The 12,387-nt window shown below is 39.9% G+C and overlaps 1 protein-coding gene across 1 annotated transcript in view; it reads left to right on the forward strand.

Annotated features, from left to right (window-relative positions):
• The window catches only part of PIEZO2 (piezo type mechanosensitive ion channel component 2), a 143,364-nt gene that overhangs the window by 69,917 nt on the left and 61,060 nt on the right, over positions 1-12,387 (forward strand). The window contains exons 16-21 of the mRNA XM_019473345.1: positions 892-1,068; positions 1,247-1,372; positions 3,379-3,579; positions 4,951-5,155; positions 5,299-5,400; positions 5,871-6,036. Coding sequence (XP_019328890.1) covers positions 892-1,068; positions 1,247-1,372; positions 3,379-3,579; positions 4,951-5,155; positions 5,299-5,400; positions 5,871-6,036 — 977 coding nt within the window. The remainder of the gene's footprint in view (positions 1-891; positions 1,069-1,246; positions 1,373-3,378; positions 3,580-4,950; positions 5,156-5,298; positions 5,401-5,870; positions 6,037-12,387) is intronic.

Below are 12,387 nucleotides of genomic sequence, written 5' to 3' on the forward strand. Positions count from 1 at the left end.
ACACCCAAGCATAGGGAGATACCTTCCTCCTGTCAGACCTCACTGAAATTGTGGGATCCAGCTGGGCTTGTCAGCTGCTGGGGACCTGCCTTGACATCTTCTTCCACAGTGATATTCTATCTGCCTAGATATTTTCAGCCCTCCCCTTTTCTCCAGATATTAAAGTTTTGTTAGTCTAATTCTTTGGACTGAAGAGACGTAATCCCCCCCCCACTTAAGCAGGCTGTGGGCATCATCCAGGGTTGGAGGGTATAGAAAAGGATTGGGAATGAACATCTAGGAAAATTGCTTAAACTGGGTCTGGTGCTGAAGAAACATGAACGTGGAACTACACCTAAAGAAAAAGGGAGCAACACTTTTACCCGTGCCTTTGGTGTGGGCAGTGTGAGTTCTTTACCTGACATAGCCATTCCTTGTACAGGGTAGTAGGACAAGATTCACTAAAAAGCAAAATAAAAAATTCTTTTTCTCACATCTTTGGGGGAAAAAGGGTCAAGAGGATGAAGGTGGGCTCCACAGACACACAGATCTGTGTCACCTCTTCTTTGTTTCATGTGTACCAAAGCAGCAGAACCAACATGTGGTCCCTCGTATTTCATGTCTGTTGTTTATAGGGTGGGTATGCAGTTTTGTGGGTCTAATAGTATTAATATTATGTAGGAGATAACATTCTTCCGAAACTGACTATTAAGTTTTACCTTCTTCACTTACCACTTTGTGTCTGTGTTACTGTGAATATTGTTGTAAATGGTTTTTTTTCAGTATTTTTCTTACAGTTTCTCTATGTCCCTTTCTTTCGAATGATTTTTTTTTAATTACTATGGAAAAGATCAGGCTTTCTCAGTTCTCTTGTTACTCCATGTAATTTCCATCCTGTTTTTGTGTTTTCAGGTGTCTCTGTTTAACTTTGTGTTTTTAATTGCCTGGGCTCTTGCTTTGCCATATGCTCAGTTTCGCCCATTGGCATCAAGTATCTGCACTGTTTGGACATGTGTGATTATTGTCTGCAAAATGTTGTACCAGCTCACATCTATTGATCCCAGCACTTTTTCCAGTAACTGTACATTGGTGAGTACAAGTGCGTATTAAAAAGGTTTGACTGCTGTCTTCTTCAATGAAGAAGAGCAAAAGGAAGCATATCAAGTACTGAAAACTACAGTTCACCTGAAGTATCATTGTTGATTATCATTCCCTCCCCAAGCGGCCTTAAACTCATTTTTTACAAGCTGTTGCATTTTCTTTTTAGCCAGGAGAGAATGAAACTAAGGTCAATTTAGAAGAACTCAAAACCTCAGTGCTCTACAGTGGGCCAGTTGATCCTGCAGAGTGGGTTGGATTGCGGAAGTCTTATCCCCTGCTTGTGTACTTAAGGGTAACTTCTTTAATTATCTGTATTGAGATATTTTCTTATTTGTGATGAAATTAGCGATGTCTTTGAAATAAATAATCTGCCACACAAAAAAATGTAATGCAAGCCATTGATAATAGGGAACTGCAGAGGGGAAGAGACAGCAGAAAGCCATATCTGTTACACAGGACATTTCCAGAAGGGATTCAGTACCAATTAAGATAATCTGCATGTGGAAGTATGGCTTTCTGACTCTACCATCTGTTAAAAGCACTCTAAGAAATGTGATGTTTAAGAACTCTAAGTAATTAAGAGATGCATAGCTTTCAGGTACCAAAGGACTGATGCGTCTAATTGGAGTAATTGCCTTGAATGACAGTATATGCTATAAGTAGTTAGCAGTTAATTTTTTTAAGTGCTTATTCCTTAGCCACAGCTTAGAAAATGTAATGAGTTAAGGGAATAATTCATTCAGACACTAGTAAACGGATGTCTTTTGGTTTTCTTCTTGTTTTTTGTTGATGCCTGTGAGCAATATTTTATTATTCCTGTCTTGATTAAAAAACACTACTTAAAATAAAAATGTGCTGACTCCCGGGGGAAACCTGGCATGTCTTTTCTTAATTTAAAGAATCTCCAAAATTTTGTATACACAGTTTAAGGTTTTCAGAAATTTGTTGACTGAACAACAGCAAGTTTTGATCTAACTAGATTTATTCCTCATTTATTCCCTGAGAGCTTGCCTCTGTGTGCTTTATGTGTAGGAAAGAACTGCCAAGCTCTGGCGGTCGACATATCAGGCTAGGGTAGTGCCTCTGCCTCTCACTCCCTTAGCTGTGCATCTCCCACAGTTAAGAATATATGTGGGGAAGAGCAATTACTGACCCAAGAGTTCTGCATGGAGAGTGAAGTTGCCTAGTGGTGTCTGGCTTGATGCTAGGAGCTTTACAGCTATAAATGGATAATACTTTGGGAATAGAACTTATTCGAGAAGGGTTTTCATTGAGTTAGCAAATAAAATATCTCCTCTACAAAGAGGAATTCAGTTCAGTGCTAGACCTGAAGGTCCCAAGCTTCAACTCTTGGTGTGTTTCTGTTGTGCCCCTTTAGTAACAGACATTCAGAATGTCTGCAGTGTTGAAGTGAGGAGCCTATCTATGACGGATTATGTAAAACTCTCCCCAACAAGAATAGGAAGCCTAGGGACAGCAAGCAAAAATAACTTCTTGTCAAAAAAAACCCAAAACCCAAGCAAACAAACAAAAAAAAACCAGTGACACCTGTCTCAGGACATTCTTGTCCCAAATATTTCTTAGTGAACAGGGATCTAGAGATTGCCTCTTCAGCTTCAGTTATGGCTTCCGTGGGGACTTTCTCTGAGCTGGTCTTTTTAACCAACTTTCGGAGTTGGTTAATACCTCTCTTCCTTTGAGCACAGGGCAGAGAGAAAAAAAATTCACTTCAGAGCCACTCAAGACTGCATCCCAGTCAATCTGGCTTTGGGACAGAAGGAGCTGTGCCTGAGTGAAGACTGGCAGATAGACTGTTTATTTAAAAGAGTATCCAGGGTATATTTGCACTACCCAGCATCCTTGCAGTTTTAGGAAGTTAGTGCTTGCCAGCTGAACCCCTGCAGATGACTTTGTGTATGCTTGTATCCTCTATCTCCTGCAAAGCAAAGCATGGTATCTTAAGAGAAGCTATGAAACGTGAGAGGGCACATGGATGGGTCAATGCATTTTCCCTCCCCTTCCTTTCCACAGCTAGTGTTCATTATAGTATTTTTAATGAATGTCTTTAAATGTATCCTCTGCATGTCAGTATATTTCATCAAAATCCAAGAAGGGGTAGGAATCTTAATTTGTTTCAATGATAGTAGCTGGGAATAGGTGCCAGTGCATCCTGGAGTGCGGAAGCACTCAGTGGTGACATCCATTTGAGTATTCATGGGTTTATGCTCATCAGAAAATTTTAGAGCTTCTTGTGGTTTTGATTTTTATTCAATATTTTCCTGATTGTGTCTCCCATAGAATAACTTACTGATGCTGGCTATTCTGGCTTTTGAAGTTACAATCTACCGTCATCAAGAGTACTACAGATGTCGAAATAACCTTACCACACCTGTGACTAAAACCATTTTCCATGATATTACAAGAGCACATCTGGATGATGGACTGGTAAACTGTGTCAAGTATTTCATAAACTATTTCTTCTACAAGTTTGGTTTGGAGGTAAATCACTGTGCATTTTCTTTAGACTATCATTCCAAACCTTTTGATTGTGTTATTTTTGAATACTAGCTTGAACTATATTTGACAGCTGGATGCTTCTTAGTCATCACTCATATTAGACCTTGCCACAGTTGCTATCTATCTGCTAGTAGTGGTTTTCCTCTTGCTTTTCTTTGTATGTCTTATTTATAACTCAACAAAGGGGATAACAGATGGGACAGGGGACAGAATTGAGGCATACCCTCTCATGCACGCACACACAGAGGGAACCAGGGACTGCAGGAGCAGAAGAAGAAAGCAGGGGCTAGCAGGCCATTGTCTCTGTTTAAGCATTTCTAAGCTGCTTTTGCCTCTGGCAGCACAAATGCATCCTTCTTTTTTATACTTGTTACTATAGCTGTTAGCAATCTGCAGGAGCAAGAGCTCCAGCGAAGGTTATTGCTGCTTTGTGCCACTAGTGTAAGACAAAGTTCTTTCTCCAAAGAACTTTTCAGTAGACAAGAAACACACAGAGAATTAGGAGAGGTGGGTACAAAGGAGTGAAGGGATTTTTCTGAAGATCCATGATGTATCCTAAATATCTGGTAGGTGTCTTATTTAGTAGAAGATCTGCTTGTGAAAATTAAAATTAATCAGCAAACTGTTTCCTTCGGGAAATAAATTTAACCTCATCCTAATCTGAGGAGAGAGAAAAACAAAATAGTGAAGTGCACTGAATAAATGATTCACTATGAATTATTCACCAAGTTTGAAAACATGCTTCATGGCACTGAATGAAGGGACTACTTTAAGTGGAGCCAGAGAACAGAAATGCTCTGGGATACAGAGCCTTTAGAAGAACGGAGAACTAAAGCTGCCTTACAGCAATTAACTGGATTTGTCTATAGCCAATAGAAGTTGTATGGTCTAAATCCCTTTTCTTTTTGTCTGGTTCCCACATGAGGATACACTTTAGTTGTTGTTATTCTTAATAGTTCCTCTTCTTTTTCACATCTGTAAGTGCTATCAAAATACATGGCTGTGTAATATGTGCTTTGCTTGGCAACAATTAAACATGTCACATACAGGCTACTGTGACAACACTCTTTGCATTCTTTATCTTTAGATACCACGTAATGGAAACCTGCTTTAGTGCTGTATTCACGTAGTTGACACTCATAGAAGAGTATCGAAAATTTGGGTTGTTGGGGGGGGTGGGGGAGTTTGCTGTTGGAGAGATACAAACTGTTTTAGCATGTTGGTTTGCACAGGGTACCTGCAGTCAGCCCCAGCACGTGTCCAAGCATTCTGTCAGTATTCAGAATAGTTTATCATTCCTGCATTGACTAGCCATCAGGTTGCAAATGTTGCTTTTGTTTATTTCTTTCCCAGACCTGTTTTCTTCTATCAGTGAACGTAATTGGTCAACGAATGGATTTTTATGCCATGATTCATGCCTTCTGGCTGATTGCTGTATTGTATCGACGTAGAAGAAAAGCTATTGCAGAGATCTGGCCAAAATACTGCTGTTTTCTGGCATGCATCATTACATTCCAGTACTTCCTTTGCATTGGCATCCCACCTGCTCCTTGTAAAGGTAAGGACACTTACCCTTTATGGAAAATTACTGCTGCTTGCTTTTACAGAAAAGTGCTGGAAAATTGATAAGTATTCAGAAGAAAAGGATGAAGTAATTGTTATAAAGTACTGATTGCATTTTTGTGTGCTTCTGTCATACAGACTATCCATGGAGAAGTGGTAATGCCAACTTCAACTCCAACATCATAAAGTGGTTATACTTTCCAGACTTCATTGTGAGACCAAACCCTGTCTTCCTTGTCTGTAAGTATTTTAGCACATAGTTGTGAAATGTTTACGTGTCCTTTGCTTAAAACATCTGTACAGTGTAATTTGAAGCCAGCCTTTTATTTACTCTTCAGTAGCAAGCTGACATATTCTGTGGGAGACTGAATACTAAGTATGGCTTTGTGTGTAGTAGAAAAATTCAAAGAATTAGTAATTTCTGCATCTGTTTTTTCCGTATCCCATTTTTAATGAAGCGGCATCAAAAAGTATGAATTATTTCCCCTTTTCTAATTTATTTCTCAATAAAAATCATAGAAGATGACAGGTAAAAAACCTAAATACATTAATAAATTTCAAATTGGTGTTAAATGCATTGAAAATAGCACAGTCTTGGAAGTTTAAAGTGTGGGAAAACAGTCTGGTAGCTACATTATAATATATCACCACCACTCCCTACACCTAAGTTAATGACCGAATTTTTCCTTGCAACCACTGCTTTCTCCTAGATGATTTCATGTTGTTGCTGTGTGCATCCTTACAAAGGCAGACATTTGAGGATGAAAATAAAGCTGCGGTACGAATCATGGCTGGAGACAATGTGGAAATTTGCATGAATCTTGACGCAGCATCTTTCAGCCAGCACAATCCTGTTCCTGACTTCATTCACTGCCGGTAAGAACTGAATCTTACACACTTGGAAAATACAGTGCTTCCTTTTTGTAAAGCTCTCTAGTGTGAAAGTAACTCTCACTGCTTTCAGTTTTACTTGGAATTTATATTCATGTATGTTCCCATCTCATAACATACCTTTTACTGCTGTATGAGACAGCAGATAGTTAGCTTCTGGGTAATCAGCTTCTGTTTTAGAAAAGGGCAGATGAAAACAAGTCTTCCTAACACTGCTGATTGCTTTAAGTGCTCCCCAGAAAGATGTTCAGTGATAAATTTGCCTGAAAGCATGTATTCCCTCCATGAATGCCCTGTAGGGCAGTGTTTATAGTGGACTTCAGCACTCTGGTGGCTTCCCCCACAACACAGGCACGTTAGCAAGAATCCATTGTAGTCTGAACTTGCCCATTTATGTGAAGTCTTCCTAACACTGCTGATTGTTTTAAGTGCTCCCCAGAAAGATGTTCAGTGATAAATTTGCCTGAAAGCATGTATTCCCTCCATGAATGCCCTGTAGGGCAGTGTTTATAGTGGACTTCAGCACTCTGGTGGCTTCCCCCACAACACAGGCACGTTAGCAAGAATCCATTGTAGTCTGAACTTGCCCATTTATGTATTTAAGCCCACAAAGTCATCAGTCATGTCCTGCTGAGTTGTTGTCTAAGTACAATCAAAATAATTCTCTAATGTAAGAGACTGTCCTTTGTGATATTTCATCTAGGCATAAGAACATTAAAATTGTCTTGGAAGGACAACTGGTGTGTCTTCCTGTTTCTCAACGTTCATGTAAGGTTGTTTAAGGTGGTGAATAATATAAAAAGGGGCAGAGCCTGAGATGTCTGTTCTGGCTGGTCTTCAAACAATGGAGCCATTCCTACGCAATCATTTCAGCAAACACAGATTAGCTCAGCTCTTCTGAGTTGTGCTGGGCATACTCTTAATTGAAGTCGTCTCTGAAAGTTTGATGCAGTATTGCAAGAATAAATGGGAAGAGTAAGATTTCTTAGCTATTGTGTTTTGTCAAACTAGGTGTTTGTTTTGTGAATGCATGTTACCAACAGATGTCTGTGTGTGAAAGGAATTTAAAAAAATTGAACTACTGTCTCGCAAAATCTCCCTTTTGCTGATGAACTTTTATTTCTTTTACCGGAGAAGTGCTATCACCAGAACTCTTCTCAAGATCTTTAAGCTGATCCTGCTGTTTCTGTTAGAAATGGTGGCCAAATCTATCTTGAAATAGCTTTGAAGAGGAGACCATTGCAACACGTTCCATTGACTCGTTTTTCCAGAGATTTATAGTCACTCCTGGGCAAAGGGTGAACAGTTCTCCCCTTTGAGTATTTCCAGTCTACACAGTGGACCCACTGCTCTAGATCCAGTAACAGAAGCAGAAAGAGAGAAGTCATAATCCCTCTTCAAAATGCTCCATCAAATGCGGATGCTTTCCAAAAGACATCTGCCAAATAGGGCTTGGTTAAAAGGAATGTGTAGGGGGCCTTTCCTTAGTTTTCTTCTTGCTGCTGCCGTGGTGTCCATCTTAGCAAAAGCTAATACAGCAGTTGCATCAGGCACACTGATGTGATTGGTCACTGGCAAAGACCATCACTGGTGACATGGTCGCTGGCAGAAAGAAAAGATTGAATTTTCCCCCTTTAGTCCAGAAAAAAAATCGTTGTGAAAAAACCTCATTAATGATGAGAATGTGTTTTAAGGCTATCTTCGGAAGGGAAAAAGAGGCTAGAAAATCACTGCTTTTTAAACAGCCTCTTTTGGCATCTTTTCAAAGTTCCCTGGAATCTGATAGGTATTTCTGGTCGTCTGTAGAAGATATTCCCAAATGGCCAAGCGTGAAAAGTTTGAAGCACAGAGGATGTTCTTTGAAGATTTTGGATGGGAATCAGAGTCAGGTTTATAATGGAAAGCAAAGTCCAAGCTAAACTGGCCTACTGCCTCTCCACAATCCTTTGGGTTAAGTTCTGTGTTTTGATTCATATGCATGGTATGCATCAGCTTGAAGTCATTGGTGGCATCACATCCATTCAAACACACTGCTTGGCATGTGCTGACAAAATAGACCTGTGTGTAGATGATTAATGATATGCAACTGTTTAATTGGGAGTTTGCAACTTGTATTAATCAGTAAGTAATATTGCTGGTGGAGAGTACAAAAAAACAGAAAATCAAAGAATCCCATTAGTAGTGCTGAGCTGAACAAATAAACTGTGATCGCTTTATACTTGTTCCAGCTAAATACAGAAATCTGTGCGACTGTTTCATGTGATAGTTTTATGTTGTGTAGTAAGAAGTAGAATGAAAAGAACAAGGCAGAGAAAGAAACAGAACAGGGACGTTTTTGTTTGAAAAATCCATCAAATGAATAGAAAACCCATTAATTTCAGGAACAGATGAAATTCCTGTTTATGATACCCTTTCTTGTAGATGCTCGAGCAGGTAAGCTGTAACTTTTTTTGTTTGTAGTGTTAGCTTCCTGAATCTGTAATGGGAACATACTTGTAGAACGGTGTATATAGGTACAAAGAGACCTTCCTTTAGCATGAACTGCATAATAGATCTTGTGGTTTTGATGGTATCTTTCCTTTCTTTGAGCCCTTAAGTATCTCCTTCAATGCTTTCACTACAATGCAGATTTTCCCAGGCTTTAGATGATGTTATATTGTGCATATGCAATCTTAAATGCCTAATTTGCTTCAAAGAAGCACCAGAGAATGGCTGGACAGTCTCTTAAAGTGACTGAATCTTTTATTAGGGATTATAAATCTTTAAAAAGAAGGACTCTCAAGCTCTGGAGAATCCACCGAAGATATACCTCAGAAGAAAATGTATGTATCTGGCCTCCATCCAAGACAACTTGGAACTGGAAGGACTTACATTCTTGCACTTTGCCATAGAAGTTTCAGAATGGACTAAATATTTAGTAACATGGACGAGAACTTGGTTCAAAGCTTATCCAAGCAAGTGAAATGAAAAATGGCATTTCTCCAGAAGTCAGTCAGAAAGAGCCAAACACATAAGTGAAGACAACCTGGTTATGAATAAATTACAAAGCATAAAAAAAATCAGTGCTTAGTGTTCATGTGTTTTCTGAGAAGCCCGATGTGTATTTACTGCCATGTAAAAGAAGTGGAAGTTGCAGAGTGAAGCACCCTTTCTGATGTGTCTCTTCCCTTGAGAAGATGCCAGTTGGTCACTGTTCTAGTGGGCATGGATAAAAAGCTTTTAACTGCAATATAAACAATGGCAGAAAAAGTACATATTTCCAAATGCTTAATTTTCTTCTCTCTGGAGAAATACTTGAGCTCAACAATGATAAATAAAGTCTAAGGAAGAGATTTCCTGAAATTTTCTTGTCTTTCCACCCCCAGATTTCTCAGGGGATATGTGCTTGACCCCAAGGGAGATCACAACCAAAGGCCTTTGAAACAGAAATAAAAACGAAGAATAGAAGTAGGAACTTTTAAAATGAAACAGGATTTAAAGCAATTTCACTGAGGATAATCCTTTCCCACAGTCTCTAATGCTGGAAAGTCCTCATTTCAGTTCCCAAGCAGTTTTCAGATATTCTCCTAGACATTGACAAGGAAAAAATTTGGGATTGTAATCTACTTTTTTCCTCTTAAGAGCAGAAACAATATTAACAGCCAGTCATTGAACTGTCCCCTTTAATACCTGCACCCTGGGAACCATCGTCAGGTGAGTCAGGTGGAGTCTCTCAAAGACAGCTGTAATGCCTTTCTTGGAAATACACTTCTAACTTAGGGTAGTGAGAGAGGATCTGCAGATCATGACAGGCTTCCCATCATATTTGCTGTATAAAACAGATAAACATTTTGTTGCTAATAAAATGAACCTCAACAAATAACGCAACTTTGAGTTTGGGAATTTTTAAAGCGGATAGAAGCATGAAGGAAGGTCCCCACTGGTAAGAGCGTGAGAGTAAGAGGATATCAGTCCTGGGAGAGGTCTTGATGAGAATAGAAGGGACTAAGACCTGTAGGATCCACGACACTAAATTTGAAGAAGTCCGTTGAAATAAAGAAGCTAATTTTCAGAAGCTTCGATGTAGCTATTGGCAAAGGGAAAATCAATGAAGCTGCCTTCTGAAGACTGAAATGGAGCTACAGGGAAAGGCTTTGGGGATGGAGGCTTGGTGAAAAATTAGCAATGTTGGGATTAGAAGGGGAAATGGACTGTGATGCAGGGTCATACAGGCTGCTAAGAATGTAAGGAATAGGAGATAGGGAAGAGGGGGAAGAAAGAAGAAATGTGGGGAGAAGAGGTAGTTTACAGAATGCATATATATATATATATAGGGATAATACACCTGGAGGAGAGGGAGAGGATAGTCATCAGAAGAGGACTGTGGGAAGAGCCCTGGGGTTATATGGAGGTGGTGAGCCACACTCAAAGCAACACAGGTGGCTGATAAGGGAAGGCAATGAAGCTACATAACAGCAGCTCCTCCAGCATGAAAAAGCATTGAGCTGTACCAGTCAGTGCAACAGCACAATATTCTCTCATCAGTGTGTAAGCAGAAGTGTGCTCTTTCCCTAAACTTCAAAGCACTGGCTGAGGACAAACATCTTTCCTCAAAGGGGTTATCGGCTACAGCATCAGCACCTCTCGGTGCCTGCAGGCAGAGGTCTGGACACTAGACTGGCCACAGCCAAACACATCATTAAGCATGCTGGGAACACAACTACGCCTAGAGCAATCCTTTTGCAGCAGGCTGGATTGTATTACAGTTAAAAATTAATTCCTGTGGAAATAAAATATTGAAGCAATCATGATAAGACTAATAAAGCTTTAATAAAGAAAAGCAGATCATTTGATATGGAGAGGCATCTGAGGTTACAATAGCTTTGATGGGTGGGTGGAATGAACTTCAGACTTTGTCTTCCTTGGTTTTGAGCAAAGTGATACGGTAAATTTTTCCAAAATGTTATGCAGAGTATCAGTGGGTTCTGCTAATGACACAGCTGGCAAACCAGCATTTTTTATTTTTCATTCGTCTTTCAGATTTCTTCTGTACAATTTCTCATTCAGAGGTTATCGTGCTACCAAAAGCCATAGTTTGATGCTCTTGGTACGCTGGTGTAGTGGCTAACCTTCCTCAGATGTGTGGCTGTATTCCTGGCCTCCAGCTACACACTCCCCCTTTGCATTCATCACAACAGACGTGAGTTGGTTCATAGGCTGAATGGGCAGAAAAGTATCCCTTCCTTCTGCCCCCCCCAAATAAATAGGCTTTTGCAAATTTGCTTCTTGAAACCAACTCAAAGAGCTAAAGCCAAAGAAGGGGCTGGAATGCAGAGCTGAGGGAATGAAGTGGGGTGGGACTGCCCCCTTGGGAAGCAGCTGCTCAGATTTCCTAGGTGTATTGTCAAATACCACATCCTGAGGGTGGCCTCTCATCTCTGTGACTGGCTGTGGATTTAAAGACCACTTAGAAGATGAGGTTTGGAAGGATTAGATGGCATTAAACTAATGATCTGTGTGGTCTCCAGTGAAAGCATAAAATTATGGTATATGCTGTCCAAGACTAAGCATTTTCTGCTGTCTGTGAAGAAGTTTTCAAACAGAGGGTAAGCACCCTTACTGACCTTCTGGGTTTGTGTCGGGTCTTTTTAGCTGTTGGGGTGGCTTTGTGCTTTAGCATCCTACTGTTGCAATATAATCTCCAGAGCAAGGAGCTGAAACTCCTGACTTCCTAACTTTCTGGGGTTTGAGCCAGAATTTAAAGATTTGCATCTGACAATGTGTCAAGTGATTTGAGAGGCACTATGTTGAGGACTCCCCCCCCAAGACAGGTCTTTGTTCCTGCTTTTACAGCACTTGACCTACCTATATCATTATAAACAATTAATGAAAATTAGGGCGATGTGTGACTCCACACTGTAACAGACAAGGAGTTTTGACATATTGCAACTGAAAGAAGTGTGGTTTCGGGAATATTTTTATCTACCTGAGACTACTCAGGTGTGTTTCTGTCCATTGTGTTCAGTGTGGCATTGTTCTTGGGCCAGCACAGAGGTACCTGGGATGGTTGGTAATATTCATTGGTTAGGTATGTCCTGGACGACTTCTTCAAACACCATTTTGTAAGATGTACGCTTCAAGGTGAATTCTTGGGAGCCATTTTTATGATTGGGCTTGCTTGTAATGGCATATTTTTAAAAATCAGAAAGTTTTCCATCTCTAAGAACTACATCATTTGTCACTTGACACAGTTGTATTGCCTCCTGCCTTTTGAGAAGCTTTTCTTTACATCCTGTTTTGTTGTTTGTTTGTTTTAGAGATGTCCAATGCTATTATATTTAACGTATCTTTTGGAAA

The sequence above is a fragment of the Aptenodytes forsteri genome, unplaced genomic scaffold, assembly GCF_000699145.1.
Source record: "Aptenodytes forsteri isolate BGI_AS27 unplaced genomic scaffold, ASM69914v1 Scaffold229, whole genome shotgun sequence".
Lineage (NCBI taxonomy): Eukaryota > Metazoa > Chordata > Aves > Sphenisciformes > Spheniscidae > Aptenodytes > Aptenodytes forsteri.